The sequence below is a fragment of the Taeniopygia guttata genome, chromosome Z, assembly GCF_048771995.1.
Source record: "Taeniopygia guttata chromosome Z, bTaeGut7.mat, whole genome shotgun sequence".
Taxonomy (NCBI): Eukaryota; Metazoa; Chordata; class Aves; order Passeriformes; family Estrildidae; genus Taeniopygia; species Taeniopygia guttata.
This window is the reverse complement of record NC_133063.1, coordinates 74,023,197-74,047,719: the sequence shown is the minus strand read 5'-3', so window position 1 is coordinate 74,047,719 and position 24,523 is coordinate 74,023,197. Positions and strand designations below refer to the sequence as shown.

Here is a 24,523-nt window from a genome sequence, read left to right as displayed (position 1 = left end):
CCTAAAAGAAGGAATCAGCTTCTCACATTTTTTTTTTTTCTATGAAATATTAGGGGAACTCATTTCAAAATGATAACCAGCCAAAAATAACATAGGATCTGTGTTCAGGGCTTAATTTTTCATATCTGTTAAAAAAAGCAACTGTGACACAGTTCACTTTACAGTTATTTTCCAGATTATTTTAAATAATTGAGCATTAGAAGAATCTGTCTATTCCCATAGGAAAAACTGTCCAATAAGCCTCTCCCTTCGTCTAAGGGTCACAGAGGAAACCCTGGCTAGACGTTTTGGTGACTAATTTAAACTATCTGGCAAGACAATTGATAGCACCCTTCCTTTGTGTTGTGACAAATATATTTCAACTGCAGTTTATTAACATAATCCAGCACAACCACAGACATATTGTATGTATTAAAGCATAGAATTAGAAACATTTTTTGCACATCACAGTCTTTATTCTCTCTCTTTTTTGACAAGGATCTGGATAATTGCCTCAGCAAATGAACTGCTGTGTTCAGTCTGTTTCTGTAATTTCATAAATTGTTTTCCATGCTAAAACTAAGCAAGCTTTTACTGAGTAAGTATAAAGAACCACAGTGTAATTACAGAAGCAATATTATTAAAAAGTGTGACAGAAATGGCATTTTAGCTGACAACTATTTTTTCTTTGCTTTATTACAACAAATCAAATACGTCATGAAGTGCCAGTTAGTGAGCAACAGTGTCTTCTGCCTCTCTATCTATCTCTCTCCCTTTCAAGAACACATACACACATATACACAGCTTTGAACCGAGAGTTACCATAGAAGATTACCACATAATTGGGATCATAAATTACTAGCTGAGGTTCCCACCATTCCAGGAAATTTTATTTAAAATTCAAAGTAAGAGTGTTTGTCTCATACTTAAATAAGTTGGATATTTAGTTTTTGGGCTTTTGTCTGAATATATTGGTTCCCTTTATTGGTAAATGGAATTAGAATTATTCCCATTACATGGGTGGAAAAAAGTGAGATACAAGAAGTGATTAACTTCCCCCAGACTCAAACCCAGTGAATGACCAGGCTAAGAATGAAACTTAAATTTGCTGTCTTAATCATTGAACCATACTGCCTGCAATCAATATGGCCTTGATCCAGAGCCCACTGAAATCAATGAAAATGAAGGGTCTGACCAGGTCCTGTATGTAATGTAAAGTCCTTCCTTTAGTTTATTTTCCTCTAAATGATGTGGTTATAAAATTCCAATTTTTCCATACAATACTTTTATAGGGAATAATTAAATCAATCAGTGACAGTGATAGAATCTAAATCGGGAGTAGTGGCCAGCTTTCTTATTTCTGACTCCTGTCCTTTTAACTTATTTTAAGTGGGGCACCTTTTTAAATATGAAATGTTTATATATTTAAAATCGATTCATTTTATTTAAATGTTTTTATATAAATAGATACATACACACACACACACACACGCACATTATATATATATATATATATATATATATATATATATATATATATGTAAGGAATTTGGTCTGCATTTCTTTATGGTTTCCAGGGCTCTGTATTCAGTCCTTTGCATTTAGTAGTCCTCAAATGAATACAACTGCTGGTATGGACAACACTATGTGAAACACTAGCATGTATCATTGAGTTTATCAAGTGTGTGCAGGCTGGAGCAATGTGGGTTGTGAAGTTAATTTTACTAAAGAAGAAGTAAAAAGAAAAAAAAACCCTAAAGGGTTTTTAGAAAATATTAAACTAAAAGCATGATTTTAAAATTGTTTTTACTGTAATGTAAATGTAATGTTTTCAGTATTTTTCACATCCTTTTTTACTGTCTGTGCTGTGTTCTAATCTAATAAGTTTTTATTAGATTAATAGAATTGCTGCAAAAATGAGTGAGATGGTCATGAAACGTAAAAGGCCATTTCATTTATGTTTTGTAGTTCTAAGAAGAGGGAAAAATAAGAACAACTGGGAGCTGGGAAAAATGAGAACTGAACCATAGTAATGGTTTAGTTAATCTCCTCACAAAAATTAAGTGCATGAAAACTTGCCTTGATTCATGTAGTGGTCATTTGTGATCCTTAAAATTGGTTCACCTCACAGTTCAAGATCTGTGAAAACCTGAAATGATTGACCCGGTCTCATTGGTGAGTTCTGGTTGCAATACTAAGGAAAGAGTTTAAACAGGTGTTCCTTCCAAGGAGCTTCCTGGTGAAATATTTTTAAGCAATTTTTTTTAAATAACCTTTGAAACTTATATAAACATATCCTATACAAGTCCATAAATCTCTCTGTTTTCTAATAGGCTATTTCAGATGTGGTTTTAGCATGTCTGATATTACAGTTATATTTACTTTTTTGCACAGTACTCAGAAACATATCTGAGTACTCCACGTCTTGTTGATGTCTGGGCTTTAAAGGACCTGTACAATGTCATGTACTCAGGTAGTTTATTTTAGCATTTTTCTTAGATTAAGTTTGAGGTATTCTGAGTTCTTAGATGTCCAGTAATTTTTAGTTCTAGGCTTGGCATGATTAAAGGGATTTTTCTTCTCCAGAGTTGTAATTGAAATTTGAATTACCTGTATCAGGCATACTGTTGAGTGAACAGCAGTGTTAGTGAAACCAAATCTACAGCTTTATTATTATGCTGAAACTTTTTTCAGATCTCTGATCTCCACCAAAGCTTCTCTCCAGCCCACCTTCAGCAGCACTTATCATCCAGAGCTACCTTTTCTTGGCTAAGCAAGATGTGTGGTGTGTCTAGGCAGGGGCTGCTGGTTGACCAGATGCTATCTCCTCACTGTTAAATGCAGTGGAATGCCCTGGCTGGAAGTACCTGGCAGGCCAAAACAAAAGGGTCTGGGGACTGCATGTAGCTTCTGGGCCATGTTTTGTGCTACTGTATTAGAAGAATCAGGTACATTTGTAAAGCCTGCTTTTCTACCAAAGACAGCAAAAGCACATTCAAGGATTCAGAAATTGTAGAAGGGTAAAAGGGTTGACTCATGGACTCTGGAATTGCTTAACTGATGTTCCCCTTGAAGACATAGTCAGATAGGTTTGACAAGCCTTTTAGTTAAATTATACTGTAATTATTTTTTAATTTAGTAGGACAAACATTTTCCACTTTTTGTCATACCCTGGACACAAAAGGGAGTTAAAGTATCCCTCTGTCTGGCATCTTTTCACCAACATGCAAGCTGGTGTCCAAGGGTCTTCTGGCTGAATCTAGTGGTTCATGGGGTATATTTGCCCCATCTGCTCTCCATACTGAGATTTCATGCATGTGGAATTTTGAGGTTTCTTATACCAGTTCATTATTTGTTTAGAACCTGCTGTTCTGTGAAAAGTGATTCCTCAGAAAGCTACTGATGTTGCTTCATTCTTTATGTTCATATTTTTGTGTTCTTGAAAAGATCAGTAGCCTCTTAGTTTATAAAAGGAATAATGTTTTATGAAGTGAAGATAAAGAATAAAAACAAAATATTTCTGGCCTTTATATCATTTTGTCTCCAAATATGAGTGTATTTCTGACCTGGAAAGTTACAAGCCTTTTGGAAAAAATTGTCCATCAGTGATATAGATAAATTCTCAGTAGTTAAACTCTTCTGGTTCAGAGCTGCACAGGTGAACTCAAGAACTTGCAGGTGCTTTACAAAATAGTCTAAATTAGTCCTGATACTTTGCTATAACCATTAACTCTCAAGGTAACACATATACATTGAGAATGCTAGTAAAAGGTATTTGAAAGGGATGTGTATGTGTGTGTGTGTGCACGCGCACGTGTGTTTGTGTATTTGGGATATTTAGTCTAGCAGTCATTAAAGTGAATTTCATACTTCCTCTTTTGGTGATTAACATCTGTCTGGATTTCAATAGGATGGATACACATGATGTGCAATGGCATGTTTTCACATGTGAGCTTCGCAGGGCTGTGGCAAACCTATCAGTTCGTAATGCCATTACTCCCAAAAATGTAGTACTTAACCCTTAACATACCAAATTTTAAATACTTCTAAATTGGAGAGGTCAGTGTATCTGTCTAATTTTCCTCTAATATATATTTTTTTTTTTTCATGTTTGCATCTTTGTCCCTAGTGTTTTTGATTATTTCTGTCTCTCTCTCTCCACCTTCTGCCTTTGTCCCTCCCTCCATGTTTTTTCTCTGAATCTGAACCAGTGCTTTCCTTCACCTATTATTTCCTTAACTATTGCTAGTCAGGTAGGTGTTCTGCTTCTCTCCACATATTTTTCACTCTCTTGAATTTTTACAAGGGAGTAGAATAGCTTTACAACTTCTCCTTGTATTAAGTGAACAACTGAAAATTCATCAATTGCTCATAAGCAGTGATTTCCCAAAGCATATCAAGTATTTAAGATTTAGGGGAAAAGGAACAACTTGGCATAGATCCAAAATCTCATTTGACTTTAAAAATTATGCCTGACCAAAACCCCCTGAAAACATTAGAAAAAAATCACAAAAGTAACAATTTAATTTTGGGAAAATTATGTAAAAGTCTGTTCTCATCTGCCAGGATTCCCTTCAACAGTATTGAATTAGGATACTGATTTAAATGGAGAATTTACAGGGCTCCCAGAATTACAGGTTTCTTTCAGTGGCATTTAATAATATTACTATCTAATCACTATTAGATACTGTCCTACTCAGTAATTGGGTGGGTGAGATGCCTTCTGACTTAACAGTTTTGCCAGTCTCCTAGGGAGCATCTGCTTTTCATCTTTCAGTCCTTACTCAATGGGGCCACTGTTTCAGAGAATGGAAGAAATTTTTAAATGAGGTGAAGAACATTACTATATATGCTTACAACTGAAAGGTGCATTTTAAACTGCTATACCAACAGACTTGAATGATAATTTTGAGAAGTAATACATCTGCATGAATGTATGGATATGGTCTCCAATGATTTCAGAGCAGTAGTTTTATGGATGAGACCTCCTTTCTGCTGTTTAGTCAAAAATGGTTCTAAGCTTGCTTCTTTACCCTGCCGCTGCCACTCACTCTCTCTAATGCTGCGGTGTTTCTCCAGTTCCTCAGTCCTGGTCCTCAGTTACCCTTTAATCCAAACCTAGCAGTTTTTACTGATGACTATCACTACATGTGATTTATTCTTTCTTTTAGCCAGTTCAAATCCCAGCCCAATAATTTATCCTAAATCAGATTAAAACAGTTTCAATCAAGGGTTCTCCTAGCTCTCCTTTTCTAATGAACTCCTCCTTCAAACTCTGCCTCCTGGAAACTATCCACTCTCTCTGGTCCCTCGTCTTGTTCTCCTTGCTCAAAGGAACCTCGCATCCTGTGCCCTGACACCAGCCCTAAGGCTACCTGGCTGCTGTAGGGCTGACCAGCCTGCCCTGCTCTCCTGGGTGTGGTAGGATCTGCTCTGGACAAGTTCAATTTCCCAAAGGAGAGGTGTTTGAGAAAGGGGAGATGCCCTTCATGTAGCCAGAGAGATTGCCTTTGCCTGCACTGTAGCCCATTGTCCCCCTCTTTTGTCCCCCTGCCTGCTGGCACAATGTAAATCTCAAGACATGGGGAAAGGACAGAACTTGCATGTGGTGGGGAAAATGGAAAAAGAGTGGAAAAACAGCACACAGAGCAATGCCCTAGATATAGCTTCGGGATGTACATTGCTGCTTTCCTGCTGTCTTCTAATTAGAGAATTTCTGCTTTCTAGATTTAATTCTCAACCTCTCTTCCTGAACTGTTAATTGTGATTGAAAGGTAGAGGAACTGAGGAAAAGATGAATTAAACCACTCAAAAAGTCAATTAAATTGGTCTAGAAACAGCACCTTCATGCAGTCAAGTCATGTGAGGACTGTGGGACTGTTCCTTATCTTCATGTCTTCATGTTTGGCTTCAGAAATACTTTTTTTTTTTTTTTTTTTTTAGCCACTGCAATTGGTAGGTGGAATTTGAACATAAGTAGCAGAGATTTCCAGTTCCTGTGCTGAGGACAAACCTGCTAGATTGATACTTTGTGCTGTGTGTCATGATGGCATCTCAATGCACTGGTCCTGTTCTGCTGGGAAATACCTGCCCTGCTTTTATAAAAAATTGCTTGAGCACCACAAGCAATATGGCCAGATGTGTGTGATGTGTTGCTTTTGCAAATCTCTGCAGAAGAGCTTTAGGGATTTCTTTATGGCATTCATTCCACTCTGTAATATGGACATCACTGGCCCCCTTCCTGCCTCTGGCCCAGCCAGGCAATGAATCAGTGTTTTCATTTCTCAGAAGTATGTTAACACCATGCTAAAGGCCACTGCCATCTTCATGTGTAGTTCAGTCTTTGCCTAGGAAAACTGAGATTATTCTCTGTACTTGATGTTCTCACTCATTTCAAAATTGTGCTTTTATATATATAAAGAAAATAAGTGGGAAGTGGGAAAGGAAAATAATATTAATTCTCATTAATTTATAAATTTTTTATAAAAAATAGATCAAGTTATTTGTCACAAAGGCAGAGAAAAGCGTATCTAACCTAAGTTGTTAGGTCTTCTGTGACAATGTACTTCACTTAAACTGTTTATGTACAGTGTAGTATTGAAAAAAAAGGCTAAAACTCAGAAGTGCTTTTTCCGTATGTTTTATATGTTTTTTCTTTTTAATATGAAAAGGATTTATATTGATTTAAAGACATTTTTCTAGATTTTGCTTTGAAAACAAATCATGTCATAGAGCTTTGCCAAAATAAACTTGGCAGCTTACATTTTCTTTCCTTTTTTTTTTTGAGTGTTGGCATGTAATGAATATTAATGGGGCATCACTTCCTGGCTTTTGGAATGATACTTTCTTCATGTAAATACTGCTTTTTTAAATACCAAAAGCCCGTGTACAGTTCAAGTCTTCAGTTAAATTTAGATTAATTTATAAAGAATGTTGTTTTTTAAATTGTGAATTTATTGAAAAATTGTATTAATTTTGTTGGAAATTTAGGGGAAGGCAATTTCATTATTTTGAATTCCTTAGCTACTTAGCACATCTTGTTCCTCTATGTCTGTGTTTAAACTCCTGAAGTTAAATTTCTTTTCTTTTTGAGGATTTCATAGCAACAAGCACATTTTCAGCGACCAAATAATAATAGTGAGAAGTGAATCAGTCTGAATAAACTGGAACTGACCTGAATTTAATCCTCAAACTGAAACCAACCTCAACTATATTTTTTTTAGAAATTACTATCACACACCTCTGCATCATCTGGATTTTCCTAGCAGTGGAAACAGACTTATCAACATACTGCAGCTGTCTCAGTGTCTGGCAGAACTGTTACCCAAAAACTCTGGAATTCTCACCAGAAGGGTTGCTTTTAAACAATTTCCAGACCAGTTTTCACACCAAAGGGTATTAGATGGTAAGCAGAGTGGAGAAAAGAGCCTGCACTTATGATTGCATCTTGTTTTTACCAATCACTAGTTTGTGCTAGGCTAATATTGCTTTTAATTACAAGCTGGTGGAACTCTCACAAAAAATGAGAGAAAAGTCTCCCATTTGTCTCATTGTTACTTGAACTTTTCATCATGAAAATCTGCTGGCTATAGTGAGGTGACATATGAATTTCTTAGAGCTGAATTTAGTCCTCTCTGTAGTGCATGCTTGTTTAATGTTAGGGCCGTCCATCACATAGACCCCAAGGTCTAGACAGAGGAACTTATTCCATCTGGCCTGTGCTTTTGTCCCACAGGAGAAAAAAGTTGCAGCTAAGTCCTCCTGCACACAGACAGGCATTTACTGTGCAGCTAATAGTGACATACATGCATGTCATGGGCAGGTGACAGCAGGAAATGGCCTTTGTGATGGTGAGGATGGCAGCAAGAACTCAACAGAACTGCTGAGTTTGGGGAGGAAGGGAGTGCCCTGGGGAGGAAGGGAGCAGCTACAGCGATGTCTGCAAATAAAGAGTACCAACCATTAATATTTGCTATGATTACCACAGGTTTAAGTGTCCCTATGCAGCTTCCTGCCCTACAAGCATCAAAATGCTGAGGGCAGGATTTATTTCCCTCAGGTAGTTAGGCTGATAGCTTTGTGCTTTACTCACTTAGGCTGATAAATTCAAAGAGTGCTAGAGAGCTGATACACTTTAGAAACTATAATAATCGTCTCAGTTTTATAGTTTGGGAGAGGGTAAGTTGTTACTGACACATTTTCCAGGTTACTATGTTTTCTCTTATTTCATAAAACTGTAAAAACACCTGTGATGGGCTTACAGTGAAACAGGACAAGTCTCATATTGATTGCAATGGGAAGAGACTCTGGGCCAGTGTTTGGCACACGCCAAGCCATTTCACTTTCTACAAGCCTGGTCTGTTTTTTCCACAAAAGTGCACAGTATACATATGTATTTGCTGCAAAGTGTTTGCATATTACATGGTGACCAAAGCAGCTTTTGTCCTATGATCAACTGGAGGGTGCTAGGAATAAATACAGGGTTTAGCACGAGCACAGCATGTTCTCATAAGTATACATGCTGGATTATAGCCTGCAGGCTGGACTTTGCATAGGGAGTGAGAGCATTCCTCTTTATACCAGCTACACTTTGTACTTGTGTAATGAGTAGCAGCAGGATTACTGTAGCTGTTGCACTTGGTGAGGTCTAACACCAGCATGACAAAAGGTAAATGGAGGAAATACTAAATATGCAAAGAATATTGTATTCCTCTGGATAAAGGTGGGAGAAACCTTGTGAAATAAGCTGGGGATGCACTTAATTCACTCAACTTTGTCTGTGAGGATAGGGGTTGATTTTGAAAGGTGCTGAACACTAGCAAATCAAAATGGATAGTCAGGATTTCATAAATACAAGGTACAAATAAGCACACTGCTTCTTTTATTGAAATAAACCAGAAGATAAGTGGGTTCAAATACAATCTATGCTGCCAAGTGGCAAAAGTTGCTGTTACTTTAATATAGCATATTAGAATAGATTCTTTGGGATGGGGTAGCCGGATGGTTGCTGGGATATCTGTATAGCTGTTGTCATTTTTGGCTGAATGCGTGTGTTCAAATAGATGAGTTTTTATTTTATTTAACAAAATAGCTTGTGTTCTATTAAAAAAAAAAAAAAAAAGGGAAAAAGGAAAAAAAAAAAGAGAAGAAAATGTTCTTCATTAGTTGGTTTACTTTTTCTGCAGAATTTTTAAAGTTTAGTTATTCTGAGAGTACAATTTTCCATATTCCAGATCTGAGATACGGGAACAGATTGTCAAAACCAAGTCATAACTCCCATTGCCTAATCTGTTTTAGATCTGTAGATGAATGAGACTGCAGGGTTCAGGGATAATATTTTAGCATGCATTTCAAGGTATAAATTCACCTATTAGTGTGAAGAAGAAATGGATAATATCCAAGTCAGACTGGTGACCACTCCTATCACTATATAATACACAAAAGCAATGGAAAATATAAGCAAAACCACTATGATTTTTTTTTCCTTTGGTCCAGTGTAGTATGTGAGTTCTCAACTGATTTCAAATAAATATATGTAATTGCTAAGCTATTATAAGATAAGAGATTATAAGAAAAACTGGTTCTGTACATAAATGTAAAATGTCCTTTGTGTTTGTTGTGTGTGTTTGTATGAAGATGCCTTCCTAATTGCAAAAACAGGAGAGAGCACATTGATCTCTCAGAAACAATTTGATAATAATTTGGCCCAACTCAGGTACAATAACTGTGATCTATGTAAGACAGTAGATCTTACATAGAAGATCTACATCTTCAAGTAGAAGCATTTGGACAATACTCTCGGGTACATGGTGTGACCCTTGGGGATGGTGCTGTGCAGGACCAGAAGTTGGATTTCGTGATCCTTGTGGGACCCTTCCAACTCAGCATAATCTCTGATTCTGTGACAAATTCGTAAGGTCAGAAGCAACAAATGTAGCATTTCTTGACTACCTACTTTGGTGCTCAGGGACATGTTGCTGTTACAGAAACTGTGGTAGCAGGCTACTTCTTACCTAACATAGCAGTAAATATGCAGGTGTAAAACAGGAGGCAATGGTATTTGTAGAACTGGTGGCAAATATGAAAAGCATTGCAACTCTGTGGTAAGCTTCACAGCCTTTGTTGGTCATCTTCCTGGAATTGTGCTTAAAAATTAGTTTCTCCTTGCTTACTGCTTCTTATGTTTTAAACACATGCAGAATTTTCAGACAACCATCAGTTACACAAATAAGAAAGAAAGAGTTTCTGTTTTCCTTCAAACACTGCCCCCCAGCATAAAATTTATTCTAGCTTCATTGTCAGCAAATTACTTTTTGTTGTCTCAGGTATCACTCAGGACTATTGCCTTAAATTGCAGCCACCTGACTCTAATTAGTTTTATTTTCTGCCCATGTCATCAACTATTACACAAAAAAATATAAAAAGGATGAGTGGTAAGGAGGACAAAAGTTACTTAAGATCAACATCCTCAGAATTTCTGCATGTATTGAAAGTCCTTTACACTTCCCAAAACTGAGTCCCAAATCAAACTGGATGCTAAAATTTGGGAAGCATCAAGAAATAAATAATGAAGGTCACTGTCAATGATCTGCAATACTTTCACTAGATAAAATCTTTAGCTCTAATTGTCTCACATAGAGTCTTTTTACACCCATTTAATACAACCAATTTTAGTATTCTGATTTTTTTATTTTTATGGAAAGTTGTTAGAAAGAGACATTGCTCATTTTTGCATGTGACAGAACATAAAAGGCAGACTGTCTTTTTCAAATTGATTGGCACTTCCTTTCCATCCTTAGGCATGAAGTGAAGATTGTAGGTCAGGAAGAGGAAAGCTTCATTCCTGCATATTCACTGCAAATATACTGTTTCTTCTATTTAGAAATATTAATGGGTCTGTTGTCTTCTACACAAAAAGGGTCATAATTTGGGATATATTGCCTCTTTTTTCTCTTCACACTGCTTCTGAAATCTAGAAGTTAAGTGATGCTTTAGCATAGGTTATGGATTTCAAGTGAAGACTGAGCCTCTGTGTATCTCCTCTGCCTACCCTGAGACAGACAGAAATCACTATGAAAATTATGATGTACAGTGGTGAAGGTAATTTCTGAAGATGAGTTTGTGTTATCCCCTCATATGCTTTCAACAAAGACTTGCTGACTAAGCACATCCTAAATATTGCGTCAGCCAGGGCCACGTCATATGGAATATAACGTCTATTCTGTGAAAATTACTTTTTTTACTGTGAGGAATGCTTATACTCACAGGTCTACTGGCACACGTCTCTCACTCTCCTAGCAGTTTGTGGATTTTAGAATTAGTAAAATGCTTACCAAGCATCCAGTGCCTTTCATTAGTAAACCTAATGTTGCACCCTTCTTCAGTCTGATGCTGAGTCTGATTCGTACCAAACCTCCTAATTCTGAATGAGAAGGAATCTCTTCACATTTAGTCAAGATCAGATTTCTTTGATTGAAAAAGAAAAAATAAGAAGTTAAGTAATTCCACAGTCATTAACAACTCTCTTTTAATGAAGTAATTTCACTGCTGAAAAAACACTTCTGTAGAGAAGACTGTTACAAAGCTAGTCTCCAGCAATAAGGGAATTTAAAATTTCCAGCTCAAAATTTCATGGGTTTTAAGACCTCCATGGAAGATATCTTTAAAGGTCTTAACAGGAGAGACCTTCACCATCAGTGTTACAGTTTTCATTTGGCCTTTGATTCCTTGTTGGTGACTGTGAGCAATCATTGATGTTAACTTACACGGTTTCCTTGTAATTAAAACTTCTCTGTTTGGAGGATGAAGTCTCAGGGTCTAGTGAATTTATTTGTGACTGTCTTGAACTGTGAGTATGCTATTCCATATTAATGGAAACTTGGAAATGTTTCATGTTACCATTCAACTAACTTAAAACAGAGGATATGCTTAACAGAGGTAAGCAAATTGCGTTTCCACCAAGCTATGTGGTGCAAACTGGTGAAAATACAGCTCAAAGAAATGCCAGGTGTGTGGCTTGCTCTTGTGGCAGTCATGAAGATGTACCAGTTATGAAGATGGACAAGAGCTCCAAAAATGGGAATTCTTACCTGATTTTTTGTATGTTGTTCTCAGTGCACACAATGATTTAATTAACAAATTTTATGATATTTTTTCTTAACTGTATAGAATGTAAATATGAGTATATGTAAAGAGTGAGGATGTGAGTATTTGCAGAACCAAGTGGTGTGGTTTGTTGATAGGCATTAAGAAATAGTGGTGCAAACCATAGAACACCTAGGAATAAGGGTTTTTTGTAAGCCCTTACCTGTCTGGTACTTTGCTTTTGTTTGTGTGCTTGTTCAGATGTTTTAACATATAGCTGTATCATATCATTATTGTATTAAAGAAAAATGTTGTCTGTATGTATGACTTGGCAGTAGATCTGACTTTGATTTCACACATCCTCAGAATAAATTAAATCTCTCTTTGTGTACGTTACAAACATGTTTTCCCTGACAAAGCATGTCTTATCTTACATGAGTTGGACATTGTATGTTGTAAATCTGTGCAATTACAATAAGGCTTTTAAATATACGTTACAATGACTTAATGAGACATGAACTTGATGGTCAAAATGATTTAAATTTTAAGGTTGTGTTGAGGGGAGGCCTGGGAGAACAAAGATCTTCTGAATTCATACATGATACTGTAGGATGGAAACCAGCTTTGTACCAGGTATATTAGGAAAACAACCACAAAACAAAGCAAAAAGACCCTAGCCTACTTAAAAAAAAGATCAGCCTGATAAAGGTTCTGCTTCAGATTATAAAAGCAAATAAATATATATGTTATGTTGTATTATATCTATTTCTGTTCTTTACTATAGCTAAAGGACAACTTCCCATGAAATAGTGCATTCCTTTAGAATTGCAGATTTTCATAATTTTTTTTAAACATTCCTATTGTAACCTACATCAAAAGGGCAGCTATGTTTCTTGTGTCTGACTATACATATGCATTATAAAAAAGTGAGTCTACTGTAATTACCAGTTTGCAGAGCGAATTCCTGCAGGGTTTGTACTCTCCCCATTAGTAAAAGAGATAAGTTGAAATGTATTAAAATTTCACTGTACAACTGGGAGTTTTTGTTCACAGTAAATGTGGTAATGTTTCTTCATTGCTTGACTGTTTGTGTTTAAATTTAGGCAGTGTGCCCAACAGGGACAAAATTATAGGATAAAGCTATGTATAAAAGAAAATCCTTCTGAGAAAACCAATAACATTTCTCCCTCCACTGCCTCCCCCCCTTCTCCCTCTTTTCTCTCCCTCTTTTTTCTCTCTCTCTCTCTGGTTTTATTACATGTATGTATATATGTATATATACATATTTTTTTTTAATGTTCCATTCTGGCCAAAGAGACACATATTTCACACTTACTGGAATTCTTCTCTCTCCTAAATAAGATGCAGGGATAGAATATACTTTAGCGAATATTCATGAAAAAATATCCATTGCTTTGTTTTTGGGAAATACCAAAGAAGCAAAATTTTAAAGTTACATTAATAAAATAAATGTATATTTAAGTAATAAATTACTTCATCTAATGAGGAGAAATTTTTTTCACCTATTAGTTTGGCTTTGTGGGGGCAAGACAAAAAAATTGGGTGGTTTTCTTATTATTATTTGCTTATAGTGTCAGTTTAGTGGCTGACAGGGTTGGTCACTGAAGGAACAGTGCAGGATTGAGTATTTTATTAATGTAAATAAGAAGTTATTGCTTTAGGGTATAACTTAAGAACAGGATACATAGTATGGAGTTTTGACCTTGAAAAGAGAGAAAAGATTATTTTCTTTTTAGAATTATTTTCAAAATAATAAAAGTCTTTAATCATAATTCTTTCATGTAACTTCTGTAAAACTGGTATTTTTCTTCAGTGTCTAAAATGCAGCACAGTGCAGTGTAAATCCACATAATTATTTTTGCCAACTTGAAAACGCATCATTTAGAATCCAGAAAGCAATAACGTCCAAGAAGGAAAGAAAATCCTGAAAGACAACACTTCCTGAAGAGCAGATCAGACGTAAACCATGTATTTGTGTTATTATTTAAGGAGAATTCCTGAATAAACGGACAGAAAGAAATAGCTATTCCATGGGTCATGCTGTATTTTCCTTTGTTTAAATCAGATCTTGCTTATTCTTTAAATTTATAGAAGAAAAAAGTGGAAAAAAATCTAACTGTTACTGCTAACATAATTTTATGTGGACATTTACATTTTTTATAAGGTTCCCTATTTACTTGTTAGAAGTGGTACATTCACTTGTAATTTTTACTGGACAGACTAACTGAGATTGATCAAAAGTAGTCTAGAGGTTATAAGTTATCTGATCACCATTAAGACTTTTAACATTCTAATCATCTTCTGATGATCAGCAGAACATTTAACATTCTGATCATCTTCTTGCTTTGTGGAGAAACAATAGATGAAGAATAGATACTAGGCTTAATAGATTTGTTATTTGATTTAATAGATGGAAGTAACTCTTTTTCAACCACCTAATAATTACTGAAAAAGAAATCCTCTTTTGTGGATTAATGACCCAATAGTCCACAAAATGTTAAAAACTGTTGACAATTTCCTTCCATGTTCATGCTAGATCTATGTCTTTTTTAAGATGCTAGCGGGAAAAAAAAAACCCCAAAGCATATTTTTAAAGCATATTTAATTTTAGGTTTTACACTATAAGTTTTGAATTATTGGTTTACATACTTTATTCTGAAACATCTCCTATAAGGCAGTAGAAGTTTGTTTTGAATAGCAAGGCTGATACCACACTATAAGAATGTATATACTTTATAGTATGTATTTTATATATATATATAAATATAAAATATTCCTTTACAGTAATAGATATAAAAGTATGTATGTACTTCATAGTATATATATTATTATTGTGAGAATATACTTTCTCCATTCGGTTGCCAGAAAGATGCACTTTTTCTGGAAAACTATCACCTGGACTTTTCAGAGAATCATGGGATGATGGAGAGGTTAGGGGTAAGAAGGAATTTTTATATATCATCTAGTTCAATCCTCTGCTATGGGCAGGAACAGCTTCAACTACATCAGGTAGCTCAGATTCATGTCCAGCCTGACCTTGAATGTTCTCAGGGATGGAGCATCCACCACCATTTTGGGCAACATGTGCCAGAGTTTCACCACCCTCCTCAAAAAAAATTTCTTCCTTGTATGTAATCTAAACTTACATTCTTTCAGTTTAAAGCTATTACCCTTTGTCCTATTGCTACATGCCCCTGTAAAAAGTCCCTCTCTAGATTTCTTCCAAGTCCCATTAGCTACTGGAAAGCTGTTATGTGTACTCTCAATCTTTCCTCATAGGAGAGGTATTCCAGCCCTCCGATCATTGTGGTCCTTATTTGGACTAGGTCCAAAAAGTTCATGTCCTTCCTTTGCTGCATCCATAGACAAATGCAGTACTCCAGGGCAGGCCAGTAAAACTAGTGAAAGCAACTTCCCTCCTGTGGTCTCTCTCTGAAGGAGGCGGTGAGTTGTGGTTACTTGAGATGAGCACCTGGGTGTAGCTTGCCAGTGTCATTCTCTAGAAGAGTCATGTTAGAGAAGAGTATCTGAAACTTCTTACAGGCTGAACTCCAGTGACTGAGAGTGCTGGTTTCGTAGCAGAAATCTGGTTTTCATCTGTAAGAACAAATATCTGTATTTGCTAACAGGCTCTTGAGCATAAGCAATCTCATTCTTAAATCAACTTTTTTTTTTTTTTTAATTTTAAGCAAAGGAGTACTTATCAGTCTTAATTCTTTCATTGCAAATAACTGATGCCTGAGACCCTCAGGCTCGTTTTGTATGCTATAGAAACATAAGGTGAAATATACTGTAAACATACTGTACCTGCAGTCTTTGTATAGCATCCTGTAGGCAGCCCTGTGAGCTGAGTGTCTAGAAGCAGTAAAAAGCTCTACAGACACTTCCTGAAACATAAAACATATATTCTGCATTATGTTTCTCTAGAAAAGTCCAGGTAGCATTCCTTAACACAGGTGTCTACTTTTAGTGGTGTCTGGGATAGAACTGAAGATCAGCTCCTAAATTAATAAAAGACTACGAACTATTTTTTTTTCTTTCTTCTCTTCTTATTCCCCATTTACTTAACATTCTAGCATGCTTAAAGACTAGATTTTCCTTACTCCAGGAAAAGCTGTTTTATCCTATTAACAGCTTTCTCTCTTGTTAGCATCCTTCCCCTCATATTATATTAGCAACTATTTTCTTTAATGCTACAGAGAAATATAACAATATTATTACCTTTCAAATTGTATTTACTGAAAATAAATACAAGCAAGAAACAATAATATAAATGTGATGTGAAATTGCTAATAAAACACTGCAGTGCAGTGAATTACTCAGAAGATATGTGAGTATCTCTAAATGGGAGTGAGATTAAAAATATCATAGCATAACATGAATGTTTCAGACCATTCAAATGTAAAGTAAATTCCCCCTTACTGTTTTTTGTTTTGGGGAAAGCATTGTTAGGCTATTAGTATTGAAGTTAGTAATGGTCATGTATCAATTAAAGTTGTTATTTTCTCTAGGTGATTTCTATGTATAAAATCATTAATTTACTAATGATAAATCAAAGTGAGCTTGTATCATTAAAAAAACTCTTAAAATTTTTGTGCCAACAGAAGAAATAATAATACTGAATGTTTCTGCCTTACCTTTTCTCTTATACCTCACAGTGTTCTGTGAGTAGCTTATTAGCCTTATCTCTGAAAAGGTATGTATTAGCATTACCATTTTTTTTCAGATTGAACAGTTATAGGTTGAGTGGTTAAGTAAGTTTATCTATTGGAGTGACAGATCCAGGATCAGTATCAACGCATTCCTCCTCTTCCTGTCCAGCGTTTTGGCTTCTGAATAACCAGTACAAACATTTTATCTGAGTTCCAAATGTGTCATTTTTGTACCAGAATTGCATGATGGAGGTATAGGGTCGCTCTGCAGAGACAGAAATACTAGTGCATGTTTCTGCTACATTCTTGTGAAAGTGCAACAAGCACTTTCACCCCAATTTTCCCCCTTTCTTAGAAGTTAAAATGAGAAGGGGGATAATGAATCCCTCATTTTATTTCGCTTGTGGGTTTTTTGCTTCACCTAACTATCTTTATCTCAACCCACAAATTTTTTCACTCCTACTTTTCTGATTTCTCTCCCCCATCCCACTGTGAAGGAAGTGAGCAAATGTCTGTGTGGGGCTTAGATGTCAGCTGGGTTTAAACCAGCACAGCTCCCTATCATACCAGTCTCATTACAGAAAGGTGACACTGTGCATTTCCTAAATGTCAGGATACAAATGATCATCCTTTTGACATTCATTTGAAAATAAACTGTATTGTACTCTTGATTTGCCAGCTATTAAAAATGGTGTGATTTAATCGGGATCTTTTTGCTATCTCTATAGCAGAATTTTTGCTGTGATCTTTTAAAAAAGTACTTTATTGGCAGGAAAAAAAAGTATTTCTTTGGATTCATAAAGTAGTAAAGAAGGGGAATGAGAGATTTTTAGGAGCTTTTTAAAGAACATACATGTGCTCTGAAACAAATAAAGAAAAAAACTCTGAAAACTGTAGTATGGTACAGTCCTGCGCTTAGCATTAATGTCACATAGACATTATCTTCTTAGCTTTATAACAAAGAAACAGAATGCGGAAATTAATAGCATGCAGACTTTCTGTTAAAAAAAGTGTTGAAACATTTGAACAGCTTATCTGTTGTCTTCAGCTTCATAACTTATTCTATCATGAGTCAACATACAGCAAAACAAGAGTGGATCTGTGTTTCTCCTTAGTCTTACTCATTAACTGATTATTTTGGCATGCCATTGTGTCTCAAGATCATCTACTTTATAATGGCTTCAAATTGTTCTCCTAATAACATTTCAAGAAAATATTAGTTAAAAATCATGTCATTTTTATTTGCAATAGAGAGTAAAACTGACAATTTTGACAATGGATAGAAAATGTTAATTTAACGTGTTTGGGTTTCTCTTAAAGCTGAAACATAAGCTGCAAAAGGGGCTTTTTGCTTCTAACACTTCTCATAATTTCATGCAAATATTTCTTTTATTAGTATACAATACCTGAATTGTTATTGGTTTTAAAAACATAAATGAGATTATCTACTCCATCAATTAAATATGGAAAGTTCTTGCCTGTATTGCAAAAATACATAGAACTTGTGAATTGCCAGTATACAAAATTTTTATTGTACAAAATCTAAATTTCAAGTATACATATGTGTATATGTGTGTGTGTTTAAAACCCATGGCATCTTTGCTAATACATTTGTGTAGAATGCATACTTGCTTAGTCTTACTGATTTTAATGCAGCTGTCAAGAACTGCACTTAGGCACCTGTTTGCTGGTTTACAGTCTCAGTGAAAAGATTTCACAGGATCAAATTATCTTTAAACCTCATGCTTCTGTGGTAGTGACAGTGGATTTAGACTGTGTGAGCTCTGTGGTATAAATGTGCAGGAAATGCATTAGAAAGGTAGATGGAACATCAGTGCAGAGAATGAGTATAGTTGACTCCATTATATATTCAGGTGCACAGTAATACAGATGTGGAAAGAAGACATTTTTGAATACCTTTTCGCACTTGAGAAAGGTGAGGCAAGGATATTAGGAATAAGACTTTGATACTAAAACTGCACAGAAAAACGTGGTTGAGAATTCAGTAAGATGCTATTCAACCCCACAGAACTCTTGAAGCCTCATCATGAGTTACATTACAAAGTTTTGTTGCCAAACTTACCTGTCTCTTCAGAATGTTGCATCATCTAAAACTGCCTCGGTCTATTGCGATCACTTGTAAGTACTGCAGAGAAGGAATCATATCTGTTCTTTATGTGTTCTCCTTCTTCTCCCACACTGTTATCCCTTTCATGCTAGCTTATTGACTCTCATCTCTTGGAAGCTCTGCAGAATAGCCCGAAAGATTGATTTTTCCGTTACTGCTGTAGGCTATTTCTATTAACATGTGAATAATATTTACTTTTTAGATATAATAAAATCACCTAAACAATACTAAATTAATATCCTTGGTTGGGAGAAACCCAGGGAAGTCAGGTCTAACATCCTTTAACAGCCATACAAACTAAGCAGAGGTGTACTGATACCATGCTTTAATATTAGGAAATGTTCCAAAGTTCTTTTTGCATTATGCTTTACAGGAAAATCTCAAAGAGAGCTGCAGAAATATTTCTCAAAGTCAATTTTAAAATTTTAGGATTTAAGGAATCAGCTGTATAAACGATTTTAAATTATTCTGCTGAAGTCCAACCCATTTCCTGCATAGGTCCTCAAGGGCCTTTGTAATTTTGATAGAAATACAAGAAGTGATATGTTAGAAACTCGGTGAAAGGGATGTATAAAAATGTCTGAGAATTCCTACTAACTGCAGGCCATTGACATGGTAAAATATAACATAATGCATGTTTCAAGGAGCTGTATGTAGGAAACCATGTTTTGTTGGGTGCTTAAGGTGTTAACCTGCAAGTTGTCATCTAAATATGTGGTTGCCTATCAGCTAATACACAGGAGATTGTGTCTTCTGATTGTAGTATTCCTTTCACTATTCACTGGTTTATTTTCCTTCTGTTTTCTTTCTGTCTTTCTTGGGGAAGTTCTTGAGGAAAATCTCAATCAGGGAAAATTTCTGTTTCTTTCCCTAGAAAATAGTGTAGTATATAAAGTACCATTGCATAAACATTTTTATCAAAATCTTGGCAAGGCAGAATTACAGTGCATGACTTGTGGAATGCCTAGCTAAACTCTTTCAAAAGCACTTTGTGACAAAATTCTAACATCAGCACACCCTTGGATTTTTATACCTACACTTTAACAGGTTGAAACAATGGTTGCAATATTTAGCTGCTACATCAAAGATCTTTTTATCATCTCCGCTTCCCACCCCATCCCTTTAAAACAGAGCAGTACCAGATGTCCAACCACAGTTACACCAATCCACTCAGCTACCTATAGGAACACCAGCTACTGTACCTTAAAATCCTGCTGCTGAGGAATGGAGGTCTGCATTAAAATTTTGGATTCTTAGGTTAATCTATACCACATTCACCTTCAGCTGCCCTTCTGACATTCCTGAGCCTCTTGCACAAGCTGTCAGTGACTTATATTCCCAAGTTAAGTAGTATTGAAAAACAAGTGAAAAATACTGTTCATAATTGTGATGCATATCTTTGTAAGGCTCGGTGAATTTGTTAGTTGCATTGTGAAGGTCTTAAAGCACATTACTTACTTTCCTGTTAATGAATGTTAGTGTTCCAATGCTGTGTGTAGGATCACACACTGCTTTTAGCATCTTGAATCTTACTGTCACTGAGTTACATTGGTTTCATGCTGGGTATTGTAATGATCTCAGGTAGTTACAATAATTCTGAATTAACTAAGAAAAGTGTCAAATTTATCTCTGAAATAAAATAAAATTCTATTGGAGACTTTCAATAGCCTCTACTACTATAGAATGGCTCCAAATTTAGGTTGCATCTGCCCTGGCAACACTTAATGTCATTGTGTCTGGTTGTTGTTTAGGGACTGTAGGCATCAGGCTACAGTAATTTACCTGAGATCATGCCAGAACATGAATTAGAATGAGTACTTCTGATCCTAAATGAGCAACTTGCAGCTTGAGGGGTAATCTTCATCATTCAGAAGTATTCATGGGATTCTTTATGGTGGAAAGGGAAACTACTGAAACCAAATTACAACCTGGCATCGATATACACCCTTGGCAGAAAAAGCAGCCAAGTAAGGCCAGGCTGAATATTTTGGCCATGCTAATTATTTTTTGATTTTTTCATGCCAATCTATATTATTTATAAAAACGCATAGTTGTTTTTGAAGACTTTCTAATTTATTTATTGGAGGAAATATCTGATATTTTCATGTTTCTGAAAAATGTGGGTGAATTTTTTTGCCAATATGTATACAAGATAGAAATCGTACTAATTAATTAGTTCAACACTTTACATCATCAATACTCTCTTTAACTCTGAGAAGAGGAAAAGAAACATGTAACCTCTAAACTTCCCCTCCCCCCTCGCTCCCCCCGGTTTATAATCTATAGTGGCTAAATGGATAATTTTTGAATGTGTATAATAAAACTTACTCTTAAGCTTCAACACTGTATTTCAGGTTCAAGCTGAATCAAATTTTTACTGCAACCTGTTGCCCTCTAGGCCAAAAGTGGATAGGGTTGTAATGGAAATGCTGATGAGCCTTAATAAAGCAACTCTTCCAAATGTCAAGAGTTTGATCTAGTACTTGTACTGCACTATATTACATTACTGCATCTCTTATATGTACTGCAGATGACACATGAAGAAATCAAAATATCATCAAATGCAACCAATGTATGTCACATTGGTGTAGAGATCTGAAAAAGGGAGTGAATATGATAAAATCTTCTATGGTAAAATAAAAATAGCATTTTGAAAGACCTTCTTCTTGCAGTACAATTAATTACTGAGTTCATTAATTAATGAACATATTAGCAAAAGAACACCATTACTGACCAGTGTAGTCTTGATATATTACCAGGTCAATACACTATTGAACATGAAACAGGACCTTCCAGGAGATTTTTTTTCTCATAACCCACAAACACATATATTATACCTGCATGGTCAGCACTTCTTTGGTACCCTTATATTTAGTATTACTAATTCTTTTAATCATACATCCATAGAGTAATGTGTTATAACCTGGCTAATGAGTAATTGGACAGGTGACATTGGGACTGAGGTCCTGAAGTGTCAGACATAATAGAGCAGGATTTTTTTGCTCACGAGGTTTTTGAGAGTAAAAGGTTGTAAAGGAGCAGATAGGATAAGAGGAATAAAGGACTCTTGTAACAGAAATTTATCAGAGAAATATAAATGTCTTTACATTTCTTCTGATGCAGATAAATAAGAGAAGGGATCAACCCTTTAAAGTAATTCTTTTTCATTGTCAGCAGCCAAGGAGCTTAGCCAGGCAAACTGATGCTGCATGTAATTTATTTAAAGTCACTACAGTTGATAATTATTTTTTGTATAGAAAATACATGTGAGCATGTGTATTAATTCTTTGGAAAAGGCAGGAGTCTTCATAATTCTTAGATATCTCTGTGGCAATGTGTACCAAGCACCCTTCCCCCACCTTAGCCCCCAAGTAATCATTGATTGCATCTAAATCTATAGAGATATCTTTTCCTGGCAGCTCTGGTAGTTACAGTAGATTGTTAATCTGTGAATGATCAGAATAAGCCTCTCTGTCTCAGAAATCTGCATGCAAATTACATCTAAATGCATGCCATAAATTTATTAGTAGCAGTTTGAAGTGCACAGGTCATCTTCTACACTATTTAAAAACTCTGTTACATTAGAAAGAGTCTCATTCAATTTATATTCACTTTTCTGTGGCTGTAGCTAGCCCTTTTCAAAGTAAACCTGGGTAATTTTTGAAATAATTCTACAAATGAAGATGAGAAAGTCTGTTATTAAGGAAGCTGTATTATTAAGCAAACTTGAGATCTCTGGATGGGACTGGAGTTTTACTATTCCTACTTTAAAACAGAATAAATACTTAAATACATGTTTAATAAATGAGGAATTTTAAGAGATAAAAGGCTATTCCTAGGCATTGGAGAAAGTGAGAGATGTAAAGGCAAGTTACAGGGTGTTTTTGAAACAGTCTTATTCTTGTACATTGATCAGTTTATTGTTTTGGGAACACATAAAATCCACGACTTCTTTTTGCAGCAGAGTTATGTGTTAGGTGAACCCCAAAAAGAAAATTCAAAAATAACCTTTGGATTCCATGAAGGAAGAGGAAATATGTTTTTAGTTTTCCTTTCCATCTGTTTTTTTTCTGAATTTTTATCTGGATTTGAAACTGGTATACTTCTATGATAAGACATCCCTAGTAACTTTCTTTCTTTATGAAGTCAAGGATATTTATGGAACTCCTACAGCATCCTCATCCTACCAACTTTTTTTTTTTTTTCCCCTAAAGAAAATAGAGTAAATCTTTAAAATATTTCAGGATTTTATCCATCTCCATGGGATGTACTGACATATGATTTTGAAAGAAAATTAATTTATACTTAAAATAGGAGCTAAGCTTTGAATGTTAAAGGCTGGGTTTTTCTATGCAGTTCATATCATTCTAACTATCAACAAATTTGTACAAGCAGGAATAAATACATTAACATGTGTTTTCTGTTTCTTTTTCCAGGCCATCCGCTGTACACTGGTAAATTGCACATGTGAATGTTTTCAGCCAGGGAAGATTAACCTGAGAACCTGTGATCAGTGCAAACATGGCTGGGTGGCACATGGTAAGAAATATCTGTTCTGGGATTGTATTTTCAATTCTTTCCATCTTTACCAGTATCTTTAAATAATAAGAACTGGATTGATACAGACAATAGTGGTACCTATTTGTCTACATATGCACGTGTGCACAATCTGTGTTTGTCCTTGTGTATGCATGCACATGCTTGTTTCACAGCAATTTATAAGATATAAAAGTAATGGTCTGTTGTTCTGGTGACAGCTTCAAGTGCCACTGGAGTTCAAAAGCTTGTATACAACTCAAAAGAATATTCTAGCCTCCAGAAAATAAGGTAGTTCCTGTAGGGCTTAACAGAAAGGCAAAAAGTTTACAGTATGGTTGCATAAAGGAGTTTATATTGCAAAGAAGCATCAGCCAAGAAGTCATGGGGCCAAATAGAAATTCAAATTTACCAGTGTCAGACATTCAGATCTCACATGTTGAGAGTGTATCCTGTATGGCAAAGAAAATCTGTATATGTGATTTGTGAGTTGAACCTCTCTTCCCATGTATAAGTGTCTTAGTAAAGATAGGAAGGATTAGAATTCCCAGATCAGGCATGAAAGGCAAAAAAGACTTAAAAATTCACAGAAAGACCTTCAATTATATTTATCCTTTTCTATTTCATGTTATTGGAAGGGTTTTTTTCCTTGATAGTCATTATTAAATTAGCGTGAGAGAGCAGGAGAGAGCTGTAGACACCATTAGAAGGCAAATAAGGAAGATACCTAAAATGATTTAATGAAAGAAAAATAGGAAGAAATTGTTGTTGAAGTTTTCTTCTCATGATCTAGACTATTGGTACCTAAGCAAGCACAGCCCTTATACCCCACTTCTGCTAGATATCAGGGGGCTTATATTCTGTGAACTTTTTTTATTTTGATGAGAACTCAGGTGAAAGGTTAGTATTTTCCTCCTAAGATACATTTGATTTCTATTTATTTAGTTCATGTCTGTGTGGTTTTGTGCTTGAGTATGCTAACATATGGCAAGTGTGAATGCTCAAAAACTTCAACAGCATATATTGGCAGAGAAGTTTTTATTCACATATATGGAAAGAGAAACATGTATGCAGGTACCATGCAGTCCCATGTCACTGTGTAACATTGCCTTCAGACTGCCTA

The 24,523-nt window shown here is 35.5% G+C and overlaps 1 protein-coding gene across 4 annotated transcripts in view; it reads left to right on the top strand.

The window, feature by feature from the left end:
• Window positions 1-24,523, top strand: part of BNC2 (basonuclin zinc finger protein 2) — a 334,037-nt gene that overhangs the window by 187,642 nt on the left and 121,872 nt on the right. For all 4 annotated transcript variants that reach the window (XM_072922942.1, XM_072922941.1, XM_002191156.6 and 1 more), the window contains exon 3: window positions 23,301-23,403. In XM_072922942.1, the coding sequence (XP_072779043.1) occupies window positions 23,301-23,403 (103 nt within the window). The remainder of the gene's footprint in view (window positions 1-23,300; window positions 23,404-24,523) is intronic.